General features: G+C 40.7%; 1 protein-coding gene across 2 annotated transcripts; it reads left to right on the top strand.

Moving 5' to 3' along the window:
- The first annotated feature begins 1,105 nt into the window (after positions 1-1,105).
- riox2 (ribosomal oxygenase 2) lies at positions 1,106-21,169 on the top strand. 2 transcript variants are annotated; one of them, XR_014600648.1, is made up of 12 exons: positions 1,106-1,172; positions 3,505-3,784; positions 5,059-5,214; positions 6,036-6,155; positions 8,126-8,254; positions 13,595-13,698; positions 14,992-15,094; positions 15,596-15,758; positions 16,759-16,847; positions 17,815-17,916; positions 18,920-20,392; positions 20,708-21,169. XR_014600648.1 is itself a non-coding variant. In XM_084055176.1 (11 exons), exons 2-11 carry the CDS (start codon positions 3,512-3,514, stop codon positions 19,073-19,075), a joined length of 1,395 nt encoding a protein of 464 aa, XP_083911302.1. In that variant the 5' UTR covers positions 1,106-1,172; positions 3,505-3,511; the 3' UTR covers positions 19,076-21,169. The 2 variants fall into 2 exon arrangements, 1 of the variants encoding a protein (XP_083911302.1); XM_084055176.1 differs by having other exon boundaries at positions 18,920-21,169.
- Positions 21,170-21,513: the final 344 nt, after the last annotated feature.

Below are 21,513 nucleotides of genomic sequence, written 5' to 3'. Positions count from 1 at the left end.
CACTTGAACTAGGTGATAGTTAGAAATAAAGACAATACCACCACCTAGTGTCCTTTTTAGGTCATTGCATCAGACCATTTGTTATTTTTTTTATGTCGGTGTTGCAGTGAATGTTGTCCGTGTACACCTTACACAGCAGACAGTGGTGGAAACTAACTACGTACATTTACTCAAATACTGTACTTAAGTACAATTTTGAGGTACTTTTACTTTACTAAAGTATTTCCAATTTTCAATACTTTTACTTCTACTCCACTACATCTCAGAAGCAAACATTGTACTTTTACTCCACTTACAATTATTTGAAAACTTTAGTTACTAGTTACTTTGTAGATATTGATTATATTTACAAAACATACACTTCAGCCCTAAATACATTTCGGCCTTTTGAAAATAGCCTGTGCTTGTAAATCTGCCATTTTTAAAATATTTTTGAGACATTTTATACATTTGAAAACGTGTGAAATGGCCGGGGACATACAGCATAATGAGTACTTTGACTTTTGTACTTTAAGTATATTTTAACGCTGGCCGCTGTTTGCATTAATATACTCGTGCCGTTTTTTTAATTATATATAAATCATGATAACTAAGGTAATTGTATTACCTGCGCCCACACTTTAATTTACCATAATATAAGATAGCAAAGTCTTTACATGATGTTTTGAAGATGTAGACTATTGGTTCTCAAAGTAGGGTCCGGGGACCCCCAGGGGTCCTTGAGGGAGTTCCAGGGGGTCCCCAGCTAAATGGTAGTTAGGAACCAAACGGCCCCCTATGTGTATGTAACTCTGAGAGTGTACAAATGAGTTATATTCATTAACATAGATTTTACAATATGAATTGGGGTCCCAGGGATATAAATGCCATAAAATAGGGGTCCGTAGCCTTATGCATGCCAAACTGGGGGTCCTTCAATTAAAATGGTTGAGAATCACTACTAGAGAGCCATAAAAACCTTCTCTTATTGGGGTTTCTGGCATATCTTTTCAAATGGGGGTCCGCGGGCTAATAAGTGTCAATTTGGGGGTCCTTGACATGAAAAAGTTTGAGAACCGCTGCTGTAGACGACCTCACGTTTCCTGTCGGACGGATTAGGATGCAGCGCACAACTCACACCCACGTGGGTGTGAAGGAAGCAGATCTCTGTGTGTAGAAAGAGAGAGAGACTGGTGAGTTTGATCTGTTTGACATATAAAGGTTTTTAAACGTTTACAGTTGTCCTTGATAAGGTTTAAGTTGCATGTCAGTTAGCCATTAGGACTCTCGTAGCTCCGACGGAACCTCTCCCTCCGCTGTATAGCTCCGAGATGAGGTTCCTCGTTTCCCTCTGCCGTTTGAGCAGGGCATAGTCGCACAATTTCCACTTTACATGTTTCTTACCCCTTTCTGCACATCGTATCCAAAAAGTAAAGCACTTCCGCCACTCTCTCAGATGTTTTAAGTTCTAGCGCACCATAAAATCTATCCAACGAGTTGAAGAAATTATTTAATTTGCCTCGGTCTTCATCTAGTTCCTAATATTTTGCATTAGAAGATGCAATTCAACATTTGACCAGTAGGGGAATCAGTAATTTTATCTCTACGGGCGCAACTCTTCCAAAATCCACATGTAACCGGATGAAGACCGAGGCAAATTAAATACTTTCTTCAACTCGTTGGATAGCTTTTATGGTGCGCTAGAACTTAAAACATCTGAGAGAATGGCGGAAATGCTTTACTTTTTGGATACGATGTGCAGAGAGGGGTAACAAGCATGTAAAGTGGAAAATGTGCGACAATGTCCTGCTCAAACGGCAGAGAGAGACAAACGAGGAACCTCATCTCGGAGCTACGCAGCGGAGGGAGAGGTTCCGTAGGGGCTAGTATTTCTCCAAACATGTACAAATGTAAAATATAAGGTGCTTACCCGCTTGCCCTAGCCATGGTTCACATGGTATGACAGTCAGGGCTACCGCTTGCCCCAAACGTTAACTAGGTGTCCGGCGTGTTTGTGCAATGTATTAGTTCATATTCTTCAATAAAGAAGCGTTTTAATCCCGTCTGTGGCCGATTCTGTCGGAAGTTCCCAATGGGCGATAGTGACGGGGCGCATCCGATGAAAACCGGAATTACACCTCAATGTAAACAGGGAGTAAATGGGGTTAGGCCACAGACGGGATGAAAAAACACTTCTTTATTGAAAAATATGGACTATTACATTGCAAAAATACCCCGGAGACCGAGTTAACATTTGGGGCACGCGAGTAAGAACCTTATATTTTGCATTTGTACATGTTTGGAGAAATACGGGCTTTGGAGGTGACAATCCAGTGGAAACTGGGGGGTGAAAGCTAAGACTCGTAGATATAGCAATGTAAAAATCCATAAAATACAAAATTACAAATACATTACAAGAGTCTGCAAACACTCAAGTCTGGTAATCAAACTTTACTTGAGTAAAAGCACAAAAGTATTGGCATCAAAATTCAAAATGTACTTAAAGTACCAAAAGTAAAAGTAGCCATTATGCAGAATGTGTCACAAGTTCTCATGTCTAAAATGTATTAAAAACATTTTTGAAAATAGCAGATCTACAAGCTCTCAACGCCTCACATCGTGGTTGTGAGCGTGTAGATCTGCTATTTCCAAATATCCCAGTTTAAATTGGGCTGAAGTGGTAGTAATTAACTAGTAACTAAAGTCGTCAAATAATTGCAGTGGAGAAAAGTACAATATTTGCCTCTGAGATTTAGCCGAGTAGAAGTATAAAGTATTGACATGTGGAAATACTCCAGTAAAGTAAAAGTACCTCAAAATTGTACTTGAGTAAATGTACTTAATAGTTACTTTACACCATTGCATATATGACAGTCATGTATCAGAGGCAGGGCTACTGTTATGAGACAGTATAAGATAACATAAAATGATTTTCAAATATTTTAGTACTTTTACTTTTGATACTTTTAAGTACATTTTGAAGCCAATACGTTTGTACTTTTACTCAAGCACGTTTTGAATTCCGTACTTTTACTTGTAACAGTCCTACAGTACATTGCAGTATTGATACTTTTACTTTTTCCACCTGGACAAAGCCTGTTCACAGCCCACCACCAGCTCACCAGTGGTGGACAATGTACTCAAATGTTTTACTTAAGTAAAAGTATCAATACTTTAATGTAAAAGTACTCTGTTACAAGTAAATGTCCGGAATTCAACATTTACTTGAGTAAAAGTTCACAAGTATTGGGATCAAAATGTACTTAAAGTACCAAAAGTAAAAGTACCTAAATGTTTGAAAATAGCAGATCTACAAGCTCACAACACGTCGCGATTAGTGGAGTAAAAGTACAATATTTGCCTCTGAGATGTAGTGGAGTATAAGTAAAAGTATAGACATTTGGAAATACTCCAGTAAAGTAAAAAATACCTCAAAATTATACTTAAGTACAGTACTTGAGTAAATGTACTTAGTTACTTTACACCACTGCAGCTCACCACCACTATTCTCTAAATCTTTCCCAGATTAAAAATGTCACAGGAAGGGAAAGCGGCCGCCAAGCGTCCCGGCGAGGAGGAGGAGGAAGATGCAGGTGTTGAAGCTAAACAGAGAAGAGGTTCTCCTCTGTGCTTTGACACGCCTCGCGGCCTGTTCCAAAGCCTCATCGCTCCCATGCAGCTGGACCGGTTCTTCCAGGAGCACTGGGAGAAGAAGCCCCTCCATCTGCACAGGTCCGATCCCTCTACGGCCTCGTACTACCAGTCTCTGTTCCAGCTGTCTGACCTGAAGGGCCTGTGTTCTGAGGTAGGGGTCTATGTCAACCTATCCGTTATTTTCTCAGCGATAGGCTCTATGCACAGCAGCCGTAGTGTCACTTCCTTCACAGGTGTTACTAATGATTCTAATGAAGGCTCTGTTCCATAGTCTAGCACAGTGGTTTCCACGACCCCCATAACTGAGAGTGTACAAATGGAACCAAATGGACCCGTTACGGGTCCATTTGGTTCCATTTGTACACTCTCAGAGTTACACACCCGTAAGGGGCCATTTGGAAGCCCATGAGGGTCCCTGAACCCCAACTGTAGACCCACTGGTGTAGCAGAGTGTGTCCAGTGAGGCAACATGCACACAATATCAGCACTCTGACTCTGTTTGACCAGAATGGAACAGAGCCTTCATTAGTGTCATTGGCAACACCTGTGAATGTCTGCACAATATGGCTGCTGTGCATAGAACCTATTGTTTTTATCAATTACTTTTGATTCATCGAATAATCGAGAAGCATTTATGTTCTTCATCATTTGTTTTATTTTTCATGTATCAACACATCAACGTGGACAATGTTGAATACATTATAAATGGATTAGTCAGGTTAACCACTTTATTCCTATTTAATATACTTTAGTGTTGTACAGAAATAGCAAAACAAATAGCAGATCTACATCAGCTTGTAGATCTGATATTTTTGCTATTTAAAAAAAAAAAAGAAAAAAAAAGAAGCTAAATGTACCCCCCCCCCCCCCCAAAAAAAAAGAAGAAAAGAAAACAATTGATTATTATTAAAATCGATTAACAATTATGTTTTATTAATCGATTAAAGCAGGGGTCTTCAACGTTTTCAGCCCAAGGACCCCCTCTCTGAGAGAGAGATGAAGCAGGGACCCCCACTATATATTGCATAAAATTGTGTTGCAGATTAAAGCTTTTTTATAGATGTTGGATTCATGTTAATGTGTATTTTCAGACATTTATAACCACTTAAACCGTCAATACTTAGTACATTTTCACTCTGTACTTAGTCTGCTCTTCTTCCCCCTCTCTTTGCCGAAAATAACCGATTTACAAGCTCACAACGCCTCGCAGCGCGAGGCGTTGTGAGCTTGTAAATCGGCTATTTTCTGCTAAAGTTGTCCTTTAGAATAGGGATGCTAGGGTTCAAGTTCAAATGTAAAAAAACGAAGTTCCTATCACACAATGATTTAGTGGACCCCCTGTAGTACCTCTGAGGACCCCCTAGGGGTCCCGGAACCCCTGGTGAAGACCCCTGGATTAAAGTGTTGTTTTACCCATATTCTCAGGGCTTGGAGTACGCCAGGGACCTGAACGTGTGTCGCTGTGTTCAGGGCAAGAAGAAGACTCTGAACAAGGAGGGCAGAGTCAGATACAACGTTCTCAACAAGGACTTTGTTCAGAAGAAAGCCACCATCCAGTTCCACCAGCCACAAAGATTCAAGGTGATAAACCAGTGTTGCCAGATTTAGCAAAAGAAACAAGCAACCAGCTGAAAATAAGCCCTAAAGAAGCAACTAGTAGGCCATTGTCTGGCTATTAACATCGCATCATATACTACAAGCTCACCGCGATGTGTTACTTGTGAGCTTATAGTTCTGCTATTTTTTTTGTTTTTTTTGTTTTGACAAAAATGTACAGAATGTGGATGTCACATCAATGTGGGGGTCCTCGACCATGAACATTTAGGAAGCAAGCCTAAATAAGCAACTACACTGAAAAAAGCCCCCAAAAATCTGCAACTACCAATATTTACATGCAACTTTACAGACGAAGCTAGCCTCTTTTGGAACCCTGTGTACCTTTTTTTTGTATTCGGGAAGGCGGTGTTCAGGGTCCCTTGAAAGTCAATGCCTTCTCCCATTCACTCGCTGGTACCATTGTCTGGTCTCGGACAAATATAACGTCTCTAAAGTTTTGCAGAGAGATTTCAAAGATACTGGGAGTTGCATCAGGGTCCCGCGGAAACGTGCGCTGATTGGCGCTAATCGGCATTGCCATTGAACATGTTTAATCCATACTTTAAAATGTTGTTTTCCTAAGCCAATAATTTTATGACCAGTGGACCGGTAGGCAGCGGTTCCGGTAGGAGATACAAAGGAGACTCTTTGTGTCTCCTACCGGAACCGCTGCCGGTCATCAAATTATTGGCTTGCAAGGAATGCAACAAAAACAAAAAAATATCGATTCATTCAAGTCTCCATGGGGTGAGTCATTTTGGGGGTGAACTATCCCTTTAACAGGATTGTCTCCATGTCTTTCCCAGGATGACCTGTGGAGGATTCAGGAGAAGTTGGAGTGTTTCTTTGGCTCTCTGGTCGGCTCTAACGTTTACATCACACCCCAGGAATCCCAGGGACTGCCCTCCCACTATGATGACGTAGAGGTACAATATTGTTCCTAATAAGACAAATGATGCTGTTCAGTTCATTATAAATAGCATTTTATTATTAACCCATTTAGACCTGAAGCCGATTCTACATGTCTCCTAAATCTCAACAGTATTCTGAAAAACGTATGTTTCTATATCAGTGGTGCTCAATCTTTTTCATGTCAAGGACCCCCATGTATTTGGCCACGGACCCCCATCAAAATATTTTGTTCCAGGGACCCCCAGAAGCAAAGATTTGAGTCAAAAATGTTCGCTTTAAAAATATATATACGGTATTCAAAGATTTGCACACATTTTCACGATTTTTCAAAAATAGCAGATCTACAAGCTCGTAGCGCGGCACTCGGTGCCGCGCTATGAGCTTGTATATCTGCTATTTTTGAATAGCCCAAAGTGTAAAATAATGCTTTTTAAGCTCAAATCTAAAAAGAACACAGTTCCAGGTCTTAATAGGTTAAGAGCATTTTGCTGTTCATAAACAGCTTAAAAGGTTTGAGTGAAAACCACAAATGTCAAAATCAATTTCAAGTAGCTAGCTTTTGGATGGAGGATAATATAAAAAAACATATACTATTATTATTACATTTTTTAATTGTATCTAACGCAGCTATAATGAAATGTATTAAAAGTAACCTAACTGCAATTACCTCTTTAACACATTCCACGCCAGATTTTAATATCATAATGTACTCACCAGTGCCAGTGATTTATTGTTGTTTTTTTCACGTCGCCATAGACCTCGCTAAATACCTTATGATCGCGCGTTAAACTGTTTGTAGACACACAGGGTAGCTGTGTGAGTGGCCCAGAGAAGACCGTTTCAATCGGCGACATTCCATTTTGCAGTAGTCGCGGTTTCTGTTAAACAGCGTTCAGCGAGGAGAAAAACAACTCCGAGATAATGGCGGATTAGGGGACGATTTAGAGCGGCGGCGGGTGGGAACGAAAATCTCCGGATACTACGGATATTTCCATATCCGGGTGTGCTACAATGAAATGTGTCAATGCGAGGGAGGCCTACAATGAAATGTGTCACTGCGAGGGAGGCCTACAATGAAATGTGTCACTGCGAGGGAGGCCTACAATGAAATGTGTCACTGCGAGGAAAAAAAAAAAAGACCACTTCGCGTAGAACTACACGACTGGCATGCTGCGCAATTATTTAGGTTTGCGTAGAACTACACGATTGGCACTCAATGTGTTAATGCTTTGTATGTATGGCTTATTCTTTGAATATAAATAGTCATGATCTAAGGCAGTGATTCTCAAACATTTTAGCTGGCGACAAAAAGACTTAGGCCAAGTTTCGTGACCCCTCCTTCACAAATCACCAATGATAGATGATAGTAGGGGGGTCTCCAAGGTATTTTAGGTTGGTAACCACTGCCTTACAGTAAGTAATGCTCAGGAGGTTTTGAGTGTTTGCTCACACCCTTGAAAAAGAGATCTGCTATTTTAAAAGAAAATCTGATCTATAGAATCAAATGAGGCCATGTCATGGTGTCTCTAAAGCATTGGTTCTCAAAGTGGGGTCTGGGGACCCCCAGGGGCCTTGAGGGAGTTCCAGGGGGTCCCCAGCTAAATGATGGATAGTTAGGAACCAAATGGACCCTTATGGGTCTGTAACTCTGAGACTATACAAATGGAACCAAATGGACCCGTTACATTTGTACACTCTCAGAGTTAAATGAACATTTATTTTACAATATGAATTGGGGTCCCAGAGATAGAAATGCCATAAAATAGGGGTCCGTAGCCTAATGCATGTCAAACTGGGGGTCCTTCAATTAAAATGGTTGAGAATTGACTGCTAGAGCTGTAAAAATCATCTCTTATGCGGGGGTCCGTGGCATATCTTTTCAAATGGGGGTCCGCGGGCTAATAAGTGTCAATTTGGGGGTCCTTGACATGAAAAAGATTGAGAACCACTGCTCTAAAGTGATGTGTTGTCTGTGTTTTTTTAGGTGTTCATTCTGCAGCTGGAGGGTCAGAAACACTGGCGTCTGTATCCTCCTACGGTTCCCCTGGCCAGGGAATACAGCCTGGAGCCTGAGGAACGCATTGGCAGCCCCTCCCACGACATCATACTCAAAGTAAGATGTATCTATTTACTTATGCATTTATTTACCAGGGACAGTGCACATGAATCAAAACGTCAGTTTTCACGTCCACATAATAGGCTCTATGCACTGCAGCCATATTATCACTTCCTTCACAGGTGTTGCCAATGATACTAATGAAGGCTCTGTTCCATTTAGTGTAGCACAGTGGTTTCCACGACCCCCATAACTCTGAGAGTGTACACTCTCAGAGTTATACACACCTGTAAGGGGCCATTTGGAAGCCCATGAGGGTCCCCTGGACCCCAACTGTAGACCCACTGGTGTAACAGAGTGTTTCCAGTGGGCCAACATGCACAATATCAGCACCCTGACTTAATCTCTCAAGAACAGATTCTGCTCTGCGTTGGAATCTGTCGGTAGCCGTGCTGACAACCCGTGCGCATTGGTTTCAAGTGGGTGTGCCTTCAGATCAGGAAGCAGGCCGCGCTTTACCCAATCAAATGTAGTGAGCGGGATTCACGTGTCCGTCCACCCTTCCCCCCTCGAAACTAACCGAAACTAATTTAACAATAGCGTCCTCGGAGCAGACAAAACCACGGAAAGATATTCACATTTTAACTTACTCTTTCATCATAGAAACAAGTGGGCTTATAACCAAAACCATCCATGTTCTCTGGGAGAAGTGGTGTTAGTGTTCCGTGTATAAATATTGTTAGTGGGAATGAAAACATAGTCGCACCAACCGGAAGTGATGCGCTGAAGGCAGACACAAACCCCGGTTTCCTTGCGCACTGCAAGGAAATTAGAAAACAAGGAAGGGACAGCCTAGGGGGCGGGCCGACGCCATTGCTTGCATAGCTGCAGACGCCATTGATGCTCATGGGTGCCAAAACTGGAACAGGAAGTTTGGTGAAATACTATGAAGTCTATGGCAGCCATCTGGACCAGCTTGTAAACAAACACTATTTCTGACCGATTGAGTCCTTTGTCAGATAATCGGTTCAGGAATATAAAAGAAGACATATCACATGCTTTTATCCAATTAATTCAGATTTTTTAGCACACTGTATAATTTTATTGAGGCATCTAAACAGCGGCATGTATCGTCCATAGACTGTACAAAAATCCTCTCTGGCAGTGTTGCCAGATTGTGAGAGAGAAATAAGCAACCAGGTCTAGGAAAACAAGCCCAAAAGAAGCACCGGGGGCCAGGGGGATGGGGAGATGGAGCAGGGACACCCTACCCTACCTCGACCCCTACCTCGGGGGGGGGGGGGCAGCATATATTGTATAATTATGTATACAATTGTGTTTCATAAACATACATGTTATTGTGCATAAATACTAAGCTATTAAAATAATAGACAGATTAATATATTCATGCTTTTATTTTAAACATACATGTACAGGATAGTGAGTAGGGTGGCGCACTGCCATTTATAAACATACCTTATCATCATTTATTTAATACATAAATGTGGAAAATGTTTTTAAAATATATGAAGACAAATGGATATTTAAAACAATATATATAAATATTTGTGTATATATATATATATATATATATATATATATATATATATATATATATATATATATATATATATATATATATATATATATATAAAATTATTGGAATTGTCTAATCAAACAACAATTTCGCGGACCCCCTGCAGTACCTCGTGGACCCCCTAGGGGTGGCGGACCCCTCTTGAAGACTTGCACTAGGCCATTATGAGCACTTTAGACCTTTACTGTATACATTGAAAATAGCTGATCTACAAGCTCACAACGCGTTGTGAGAAAAATCTTGAAGTAAAATGTGAAATATTGAGGATTTTTGTAACACTAACAACAAATCTGGTACAGGGCTCCCTGGCACAAAACATTTTCAGATGGGGGTTAGGGACAAATACACATTAATTTGAGGGTCCATGACATAAACATAATTGAGAATTATAATTGTACTTTTAAAATTGTGAAGCCCAAGTCCAAATAATCAACTACACTGTAGAAAAAAGCCCATAAAACCGCAACCCGCAACTACCAATATTTACAAGCAACTTCACTGAAAAATAAGCCCAAAGTCGCTTATAATAAGTGGACATGGCAACACTGTTTTCTGTCTCGGCAGTATTGCGTACTTTGTGCTCTTTAGATAGCTCAATAAACTTATACAGTGGACACATCGAAAAGCAACACAGCAGAAAACAATGTGTGATATGTCTTCTTTTATATTCCAGAAGCAATTACTTTACAAAGGTCTCAGTCATTCATAAATATTTTTTGTTCATAAGCTGGTCCACCGTCTCTCGTCCACTTCAATGCATTCCACTGAACTGAAGGCTGCAGTCTGGCTCCCATGGTGCGACGAATCTGCTGGGTGGAATTGCATTGCATGGTAGCGAAAATGACGTAGATGACCCTACCTTCTTTAAATATATCTTGGCGCACTGCAAGGAAATTAGAAAACAAGGAAGGGACAGCCTAGGGTGCGGGCCGACGCCATTGCTCGCATAGCAGACGCCATTGATGCTCATGGGAGCCAAAACTGGAACAGGAAGTTTCGTGAAATACTATGAAGTCTATGGCAGACAGCTGGACCAGCTTGTGAACAAACACTATTTCTGAACGATTCTGTCCTTTGTCAGATAATCGGCTCAGGAATATAAAAGAAGACATATCACAGGTTTTTATCCAATCAATTCGGATTTTTTTAGCACGCTGTATACTTTTATTGAGGCATCTAAACAGTGGAATGTATCGTCCATAGACTGTACAAAAATCCTCTCTGGCAGTGTTGCCAGATTGTGAGAGAGAAATAAGCAACCAGGTCTAGGAAAACAAGCCCAAAAGAAGCACCGGGGGCCAGGGGATGGGGAGATGGAGCAGGGACCCCCTACCCTACCTTGACCCCTACTTAGTAGGGGTCGAGTCAATTGCACAATAATCTGTCAATTGCACAATAATCATGTATACAAGCTATTCAAAATGGACAGAATCATTTATAGATATCATATCATCATTTATTTAATACATAAATGTGGAAAATGTTTTAAAAATATATATGAAGACAAATGATATTTAAAAACATATATATATCAAATATTTGTATATATATATATGTATATATCATTTATTTTAATTTTAATTATTTAAAATTGTGAAGCCCAAGTCCAAATAATCAACTACACTTTAGAATAATATACAAGCAACCAATATTTACAAGCAACTTCACAGAAAAATAAGCCCAAAGTCGCTTATAATAAGTGGACATGGCAACACTGGTTTCTGTCTCGGCAGTATCGCCTACTTTGTGCTCTTTAGACAGCTCAATAAAATTATACAGTGGACACATCGAAAAGCAACACAGCAGAAAACAATGTGTGATATGTATTCTTTTATTTTCCAGAAGCAATTACTTTACAAAGGTCTCAGTCATTCAGAAATATATTTTGTTCATGAGCTGATCCACCGGGCTCTCATTAACTCCAATGCATTCCACTGAACTCGCGGCTGCAGTCTGGCTCCCATGGTGCGACGAATCTGCCGGCTGGAATTGCATGATAGCGAAAATTACGTAGATGACCCTACCTTCTTTAAATATATCTTGGCGCACTGGTGTTACGTTTGCTTCCTGCCAGACCCAACAGACATAGAACAAACAGCAGAGGTCGCTGTTTTTCATTTTCAGTTGGGTGAGGTCTGGCTACGCGAGACTAGACTCTGTTTGACCAGAATGGAACAGAGCCTTCATTAGTATCATTGGTAACACCTGTGAATGTCTTCATAATATGGCTGCTGTGAATAGAGCCTATTACAGTAAAGTATGATAAATGACACCAGTGACGAATGGAGTGGATAATTACCCATGATTACACATTTGGTTTGCTTTTAGCCATCTCTTAAGGTTGAATTTGAAGGTCAAATAGTTGGCCTCTCTTACTTCGGTAGGGAGACTATTCCAGTGATGGGAGGCTCTAACAGAGAAGACTGTTTCACCAAACACACTCCGTCTGAATGGTACATTCCCCTCTGGTAGTTGCCCTCGTTGCTCTGTCACCACTTTCCCTTCGCTCTATGAACTGTTTCATTGGCTGAGGTGCAAGCCCATTCAAAACCTTAAAAATTAGACGATCAAGCATCGGCAAAATGTTTGAAGCTATCAAAATTAAATAAACTAGACCATACCCGGTCGGCGCAGCGCATCCGTGGGGGGATATGCGCACATGATCTGGCAACCCGGGAGGCAGTTTGTCCCATAGCTGGGCAGCCGCAGCTATGGGACGACATTCTTTGACACAAAAACGCTAATAAGAAGCTGGGATTTGATTAAATTGAAAAACGGGCTTCACAGTTGTGTTCAGATGGTAATGGTCAATGGCTGTGTGCAAAATCAGAGCAATTGGTCCAGCCAGTGAGGAGAACCGGGTAGCTTCACCACCACCACCACTACAAACGCACGCACAGAGGTTACTAGAATTATTGTGCAAAATCAGAGCAATTGGTCCAGCCAGTGAGGAGAACCGGGTAGCTTCACCACCACCACCACTACAAACGCACGCACAGAGGTTACTAGAATTATAGTAGGATTGCACTTTTGAACTATATGGCAATGGTGGTAACGATTGGGCTTTTGTTCAATGTTTTTGTAAGTCTTTTTGTAAAGTGACTATAGTGTTATGTGTGAGAAGATCGTAGCATGCATGAAGCGTTTAGCTGCGTCTGTTGTTAGATAGTATACCACCAACCTCACACAAATATGGGAATTTAGCAGTTAGTGAGTTCTCTCTCCTGATTGGATGAAATTGATTCAAACTGAGACAACCGTACTTTTGTTTGCATGGATGGATGGATGGATGGATGGAGAGATGGAGAGATGGATAGATAGATAGATAGATATCTTTATTATCCTGCAGGGGAAATTCAAGAAATGTAGCTGTTTGCTAATAATGCGATTACTAAGTAGAAGCATAACTCGAATGAATATTCTAATGCATGTCATGTTTACGTTTATGTTATGTTCATGTTAACAGGCAGGTGACCAGCTGTATTTATGTTTATGTAATGTTTATGGTAACAGGCAGATGACAAGCTGTATGGTAACAGGTAGGTGACCAGCTGTATTTATGTTTATGTAATGTTTATGGTAACAGGCAGGTGACCAGCTATATGGTAACAGGCAGGTGACCAGCTGTATTTATGTTTATGTTATGTTTATGTTAACAGGCAGGTGACCAGCTGTGTTTATGTTTATCTTATGTTTATGTTAACAGGCAGGTGACCTGCTGTATTTATGTTTATCTTATGTTTATGTTAACAGGCAGGTGACCAGCCGTATTTATGTTTATCTTATGTTTATGTTAACAGGCAGGTGACCTGCTGTATTTTCCCAGAGGAACCATTCATCAGGCAGACACACCGGTGGGAGTGGAGCATTCCACCCACCTCACCCTCAGCACCTACCAGAACATGTACATTAACTATTCCTTTTACCACATAAATTCATACATATAATGTTCCTATCCCTGGCTCTCTAATATATTATACTTTGCCATGCGTAGTGGTTGTGCGGTTAAAATAGCTGATCTATAAGCTTACGCAGTACAATATGCAATATATAAAAAATATTACAATATCCAAGTAAAGTTTAAGCATTAGTTTAGAGATGAGTTTAGAAACTTGAGTCACTTCTTGACTTGCCTACGTAATTGAAATACAAGTCAAATAGAACGTTGGTTCTCAAAGTGGGGTCCGGGGACCCCCAGGGGTCCTTGAGGGAGTTCCAGGGGGTCCCCAGCTAAATGATAGATTAGGCACCAAATGGACCCTTATGGGTCTGTAACTCTGAGAGTGTACAAATGGAACCAAATGGACCCTAACGGGTCCATTTGGTTCCATTTGTACACTCTCAGAGTTAAATTGACATAGATTTTACAATATAAATTGCGGTCCAAGTGATAGAAATGCCATTAAATGGGGGTCCGTAGCCCTAATGCATGTCAAACTGGGGGTCCTTGAAATTAAAATGGTTGAGAATCACTGCTAGAGCCGTAAAAAAGCTTCTCTTATGGGGGGTCCCTGGCATATCTTTTCAAATGGGGGTCCGCATGCTAATAAGTGTCAATTTGGGGGTCCTTGACATGAAAAAGTTTGAGAACCACTGAAATAGAACACTGGCCAGACTGAATAGGGAAGTGAGAAAAAGACGAACATAGCGAATCAGTCTGTATTCCAGGGTACAGTAGACCCCCATCTGAAACGATATAGTGCCGGGGACCCCCATACAAGAAAATGTTTAAAAAAAATCCAATAAAATGAAAATAATAAAATAGCAGAGGTCATGCTCACAACGCGTCACACTGCGGCATGGTGTGTGACGATGCATACAGGGTTAAAGTGTTTAAACTGCCTCAATGACCAAATTAATGTTCAAACTAGCTTGATAAGACCAGACCGGTAATACCCAAATTCACCACTTGGCGTCGCACTTGACTCAGTCAAGAGTATAATACCCATTAAAGTGCAGGAGCCACAGTCAGGACAACAGTGGCAGTCTCATGTTTCTATTTAACTTAACTTTTATTCCTGTAAATTTTAGCATCAAAATAACAAATGCAGTAAGATTTTATTGCAATAAGGATGTTTGGCTCAAAGCAGTTTTAGTTTTAGTTAGTCTCTGCCATCTTTATGATTGTCTCGGATCCAACATCTCTCTCTCTCTCTCTCTCTGTCTCTGTCTCTGTCTGTCTTTGTCTCTCTCTCAGGTGTTGGGGAGATCTACTGTTGGATGTGTTTCCCACCCTGATGTTTGACATGATGAAAAGGGAGGTCAGCATGCGACAGGGCATGCCCCCAAGACACTTGCTGGTGAGGAACTGAGGCCCTGCCTAACACTGGTTGCCCAAGGACGCCGAGGGGTACTTGGGTTGTGTGTGTGGCTATTCAAAAGATCTACAATATTCTACACCTACTATTTTTGAAAAGTCTTGAAAATGTTTGAATTTTTTTGGAAGAATTAAGAAATGTTTTTAACCCTCTGTTATCTCACATTTTAATGGGTCCTGGGGTCATGGGTGGGGATGGCCGACTTGGGAGGACTTTTAACTCAAATCTTCCCTTCTGGTTGTCCCTGGTGCAGTTTTTTTCCATTTCTTTTCTTTTTCTTTGACCGGCCAGTTCCGCCCGCAGGCACTTAAAAAAACGCCTGCTCCTGTACGATTTGGGGGAGTCTCAAAAACATAAATGCCATCTAGATCATTTGTGTGTGTGTGTGTGTGTGTGTGTGTGTGTGTGTGTGTGTGTGTGTGTGTGTGTGTGTGTGTGTGTGTGTGTGTGTGTGTGTGTGTGTGTGTGTGTGTGCGCGTGCAGAGCAGGGGTGACAGTGGTGACACTCGCAGGTCCCTGTCCTCCTTCCTCAGACGTGCAGCAGAGGAGCTGGATGCAGGACAACAGGAGCTGAGGTCCAACGACATGAAGAGAGACTTTGTCACCAACAGACTGCCTCCCTACAATGACACCGACATCACCCCATGTACGTATGACATGCGACCTCATCACTCCATGTCCATATGACACCATATCACACCTGCACAACAAAGCACTATTTGTTATTAAACAAAAATCTCAACTTCCTGTTGATTTTACTATTTGAAGATCCGAATCAGTGTTGATTTTGTCGACGGAAACTATGGCGAAAAATGTTCGTCGACTACCCTTTTTCACTGACAAAAACTATGTAAAAATAAAATAAAAACTAAGTTATGATAACTGAAACTAAGACTAAATATATTGATCATTTTGTCAACAAATAAAAACTAGTCTAAAATGTTGTTGTGAGGGACAAGTGGAGAAGAGATCCACTAGAACTAAAAGACAAGTCATTTTATGTTTGGTTGCGCTCGGGTGTTGCGCTCTGATAATAGCAGATCTACAAGCTCACAACGTGTCACGGTGCGACGCGTTGTGAGCTTGTAGATCTGCTATTATCAGCATGCAACCAAGTGTAAAATCAGCCATTACGACGCCATCAAGGTGCCGTCAAAATACATTTTAGTCGACTAAATCAACTGTAGATTTAGTCGACTATAATCTTATGATATTTAGTCGACTAAAACTAGACTAACAGTAAAACATTTCAGATGACTAAAATATGACTAAAACTAAATGGAATTTGATTCAAAAGACTATGACTAAAACTGAACACACTGATCCAAATCCGCGGATCTAGTCCACACATTTTTATAAAATAAAAAACAACAACACCGGGTTGTATATTGTTAAGTGGTCAAATGGGTGGACATACTAATGTAGTATAGGCTACTTTAAGCTCATCGGAATGAACTTTTTTTGTCAAGGTTTTAAACAAAAAAATACCAAATGAAAATATTTCTACATTTTCATTTGATAATAATAATGTCATTTTATCAATACAATGTTAGTGTTTTGCCACTATCCTTATGACCCACCAGAACCACTGCTTTACACCTCACCCTTTCATTTGTGTGTGTGCATGCGTGCGTGTTTGTGTGTAGCTGGGAAGATTCCTGCACTGGAGGACAGTGTGCGCTTGAGGTTCAAACATCACATTGTTATATCAGTAGAACCCAGCCAAGACAGAACAGTGAGTACAAATGATGAAACATTCATACACATTACCCACTTACACCCCACACGAGTCCCTTAGGGCCTCTGTTTTCTCTCTACGATAAATATCTTACATTGTTTTTCTATGCACGAATCCACGGAGCGCTGCCCTGCCCGTGAATGTGGTAAATACACAAAATTGTTCTTTGATAACGTGTTAGTGTGTGTTACTATACTTGTGTAGGTAAGCATAGTCGTTTTTTTTTAGAAACATATACTCTGAGGAACCATTTTCCTGGCCCTCACAAGAGAAATGGTTGTTTTATGATTAAAACCAATTTTTAGAGATACATTTACAATTAGAAACAGATTCAGGTTAGGTTTAGGGTTGCACATTTAAAAGTGTGGTTTAGGGATTATATTAGAGATATGCCTGATTTATACTTAATTGCACGCTTGTGTCTTGCACCGGGAAATAGCCGATCTACAAGCTCACAGACATGTTGTGAGCTTGTAGATCGGCAAAATGCCACTCATACAATAGGCTCTATGCACAGCAGCCATTTTGGAGAAAAATCGGGCCTCTTCTTACTTCCTTCACAGGTGTTAACAATGATACTAATGAAGGCTCTGTTCCATTCTGGTCAAACAGAGTCAGGGTGCTGATATTGTGCATGTTGGCTCACTGGAAACACTAGTGGGTCTCAAAGTGTGGTCCAGGGACCCTCATGGTTCCTTGAGAGGGTGTAACTCTGAGAGTTATGGGGGTCCTTGAAATGAAATAGTTTGAGAACCACTGTGCTACACTAAATAGAACAGAGCCTTCATTAGTATCATTGGTAACACCTGTGAAGGAAGCAAGGAAGAGGCCCAATTTCTGTCCAATATGGCTGCTGTGCATAGAGCCTATTGCCATCCTAAAATGTTGATGTCCTCACAACTATAGTAATACAAACCTGTGTGTGTGTGTGTGTGTGTGTGTGTGTGTGTTTGTGTGTGTGTAGGACGAGGCCACAGTGCTGGTGGTGTACGTATTGCATTCATTGAGGAACCTCAGGGAGTGTCACATGATGGGTGACGGCGTGCAGGATGACACAGTGTCTCAGGTAAAAGCTATATTTTGAACATAGCCACTCTATAGTACATGCTTGTAGATCGGCTATTTTCATAATTGCTTTGGTAATTATGTGACAATTTGGCCAATGTTTGATCATTGTGTTTGTCTAGTTTGTTGATTACTTTTGATGCAGTAATGGTCTTATTGATATTTTCATTTTAGAGGTATTAGAACGGTCTTAAAACGCCTTAAATCGTCACTTTAGAAATGTGCAGATACCCTGTATAGTGTATAAACTAGGGCTGGGACTCGATAAAAAAAAATAATCTTAATTCATTAGAGGCTTTGTAATTAATTAATCGCGATTAATCGCATTTTAATCGCATATCAATATTTGACCTGGTAACAGTGAAAAGCATTTTTTTTTCAAATGGATTTTGGCATACGTCTTTAAGTACATGTACTCAAGAACTGTACTTAATTACTTGACTCTCGAGGATATTTCCAATTTCTAATACTTTTACTTCTACTCCAGTAACTCCACTACATCTCAGAGACAAATATTGTACTTTTTACTCCACTACAATTATTTGAAAACTTTAGTTACTAGTTACTTTGTAGATTTCGATTATTATTATAAAACGTACCATGTAACCATGTGAAAATAGCAGATCTACAAGCGCAAGGCATTGTGAGCTTGTAGATCTGCTATTTTCCACCACTGGAGGCTGGTAGAGTGTGTTGTTGTTACTGATGTTTTCTAGAAGTTTAATTAATTATTAATAAAAACAAATGGAACCAAATGGACCCGTGAGGGTCCATTTGGTTCCATGTGTACACTCTCAGAGTTATGGGGGTCCTTGAAAATAAGACGACCACTGTGCCACACTAAATGGAACAGGGCCTTAATTAGTAGTATTGGTAACACCTGTGAAGGAAGTAAGGAAGGGGGGCCCAATTAATTCCCAATATGGCTGCTGGGCATTGAGCCTATTGAAAAGGTTACACAGTACAACTTTAAACCACAGAACCTTTACTGTGTTCTTCCGCAGGGCCTGCGCTTCCCTCTGTCACACCTGCAGGCCATCAGACAGCTCCACGAGGCAGATGAGCGCCTCCCTGTGGCCGCGCTGGAACTGCAGTCTGCCCAGGACAAACTCAACCTGGCGCTGTCCCTCTGGACAGAGTGTCTGCTGGAGGTCTGCTAGTAACGCTGCTTCTGACCACCAGGGGAGTCGAATAAACACCGAAGATTTTACTGTGTGGATTGGGTTCTCAGAGATGGCAAATAGGCTCTATGCACAGCAGCCATACTGTAAAGAAATTGGGGTCTTACTTCCTTCACAGGTGTTACCAATGATTCTAACGAAGGCTCTGTTCCATCTAGAGTAGCACAGTGGTTCTCAAACGTTTTATTTTATTTGAACACATTGCGTGCTAATCGCGTAGTTCTACGTGAACCTAAATAACAGCGCAGCGTGCCAGTCGCGTAGATCTATGCGAAGTGGTCTTTTTTCTTTTTTTTCCCCTCGCAGTGACACATTTCATTGTAGGCCTCTCTCGCAGTGACACATTTCATCGTAGGCCTCTCTCGCAGTGACACATTTCATTGTAGGCCTCTCGCAGTGACACATTTCATTGTAGGCCTCTCTCGCAGTGACACATTTCATTGTAGCACACCGGAAACGGAAATGAATGTCAAATCGAAGATTTTCGTTCCCATCCGCCACTCTAAAGCTTCCGCTAATCTGCCATTATCTCGGTGTTGTTTTTCTCCGCGCTGAACGCTATTTAACAGAAACTGCGACTACTGCAAAATGGAATGTCGCCGATTGAAAATGTCTTCTCTGGGCCACTCACACAGCTACCCTGTGTGTCTACAAACAGTTTAACGCGCGATCATAAGGTATTTAGCGAGGTCTGTGGCGAGGTGAAAAAAACAACAATAAATCGCTGGCACTGGTGATTACATTATGATATTAAACTCTGGCGTGGAATGTGTTAAGGACCCCATAACTCTCTGAGGCCCTGTTTAGACGACAACGGTCTCTAGAGAAAACGTCAAAATAAAATATCAGTTGTGCTTTCCGTTTAGACGGCAACAGCGTTTTCAGGGGTTGAAACCGTATCGAAGTGAAACCACCTTCCAGAGTGGAAATCTTTCAAAGCGCTCCTCCTCGCGTCTCTGTGTAAACATGGCAATACGGGAATCCGCAGAACGTGTGATGTCATGGTTTACGTCAGCTCTTGTGCAGAACTGTGTTCCAGGTTTTGAGAGAGAAACAAGCAACCAGGTATATGAAAACAAGCACAAAAGAACAACCAAGTACATTGGCTATTTGAAAATAGCCGCTCTACAAGCTCAAGGAACCATGAGGGTCCCTGGACCCCACTTTGAGACCCACTGGTGTAGCAGAGTGTTTCCAGTGAGCCAACATGCACAATATCAGCACCCTGACTTTGTTTGACCAGAATGGAACAGAGTCTTCATTAGTACCATCGGAAGTAAGGAACAGTGTTGCAAAGTAACATTACTTTTTTCCAGTAACTAGTAAAGTAACTAATTAATTTTGGCATGCAGTAATAAGTAAAGTAACTATATTACTTTTTAAACAAGTAATATATAAGTAATATATTACTATGTTTTAGTAACTTTTCCAACACAGTGTTGGAAAGTAACTAAATTAATATGTAACTTAAAGTAATATATTGCTTTTTTCCAGTAATTAGTAAAGTAACTAATTACTGTAATGTAATTAGTTACAACTGTTAATGTAATAAGTAATATATTACTATGTTTTAGTAACTTTTCCAACACTGGTAAGGAAGAGGTCGTAAAGCCTGATTTATACTTAGCTGTGTGCCGGTATTTTCGGAGCGAGACACCTGCACACAACCAAGCATAAAATAACTTGTCCTGGTGTTATACACTATGTCCCCTTTCAGCCCTCAAAATGAACAAAATTACATTATTTTGCTCATATGTGAACGAGAAAAGTCCCTTTTCTGTTGTCCCACTTCTTGGTCCACTTAACCAATTCAAACCAGGAAAAAATCATGTTTTTTCATGTATCTCTTCTCCACTAGTCCCTGCTTAACAAATGTTTAGTCTTGGTTTTTATTTGTTGACAACATTGCTGTGTTAAGTGCTCAGGTGGGTGGGCTGCCAACACTTTAAAGATTTTCAAGTGAACCCTGATCCAGAAAAGGTTGAGAAGCGTGTATGTTGTCACGTCAAACCACACTGTCACATTTTCATAACATGTCACAATGTTTATTGATCATCCTGTAAGTAAACCTACTGTCACAATAAAGGAACTACAGCAGTACATGAATGATGTGTTCCTCTGTGAGCACTGAGATATCTGAGGCTTTTACAAGGTTATGCTTTGCAGTGTTGTAAAGTAACTAAGTACATTTACTCACGTACTGTACTTAAGTACAGTTTTAAGTTTTTTTTTTTACTTTACTGGAGTATTTCCAATTTTCAGTACTTTTACTTCTACTCCACTACATCTCAAAGGCAAATATTTTACTTTTACTCCACTATAATTATTTGAAAACTTTAGTTACTAGTTACTTTGTAGATTTTGATTATTATCACAAAACATACAGTAACCTCTTCAGCTCTATATATACGTTTCGG

Source organism: Gymnoscopelus microlampas (genome assembly GCF_963454915.1).
Source record: "Gymnoscopelus microlampas genome assembly, chromosome: 4".
In the NCBI taxonomy this organism is placed as follows: Eukaryota; Metazoa; Chordata; class Actinopteri; order Myctophiformes; family Myctophidae; genus Gymnoscopelus; species Gymnoscopelus microlampas.
This window is presented reverse-complemented; position numbering and strand designations above follow the sequence as displayed.

Excerpts from the sequence above, each read along its gene's own strand:
- riox2 (XM_084055176.1), top strand. The coding sequence starts at position 3,512 with ATGTCACAGGAAGGGAAAGCGGCCGCCAAGCGTCCCGGCGAGGAGGAG. Across the intron at positions 5,215-6,035 it reads ACCAGCCACAAAGATTCAAG|GATGACCTGTGGAGGATTCA; the intron begins GTGATAAACCAG and ends TGTCTTTCCCAG. Across the intron at positions 6,156-8,125 it reads CCCACTATGATGACGTAGAG|GTGTTCATTCTGCAGCTGGA; the intron begins GTACAATATTGT and ends GTGTTTTTTTAG.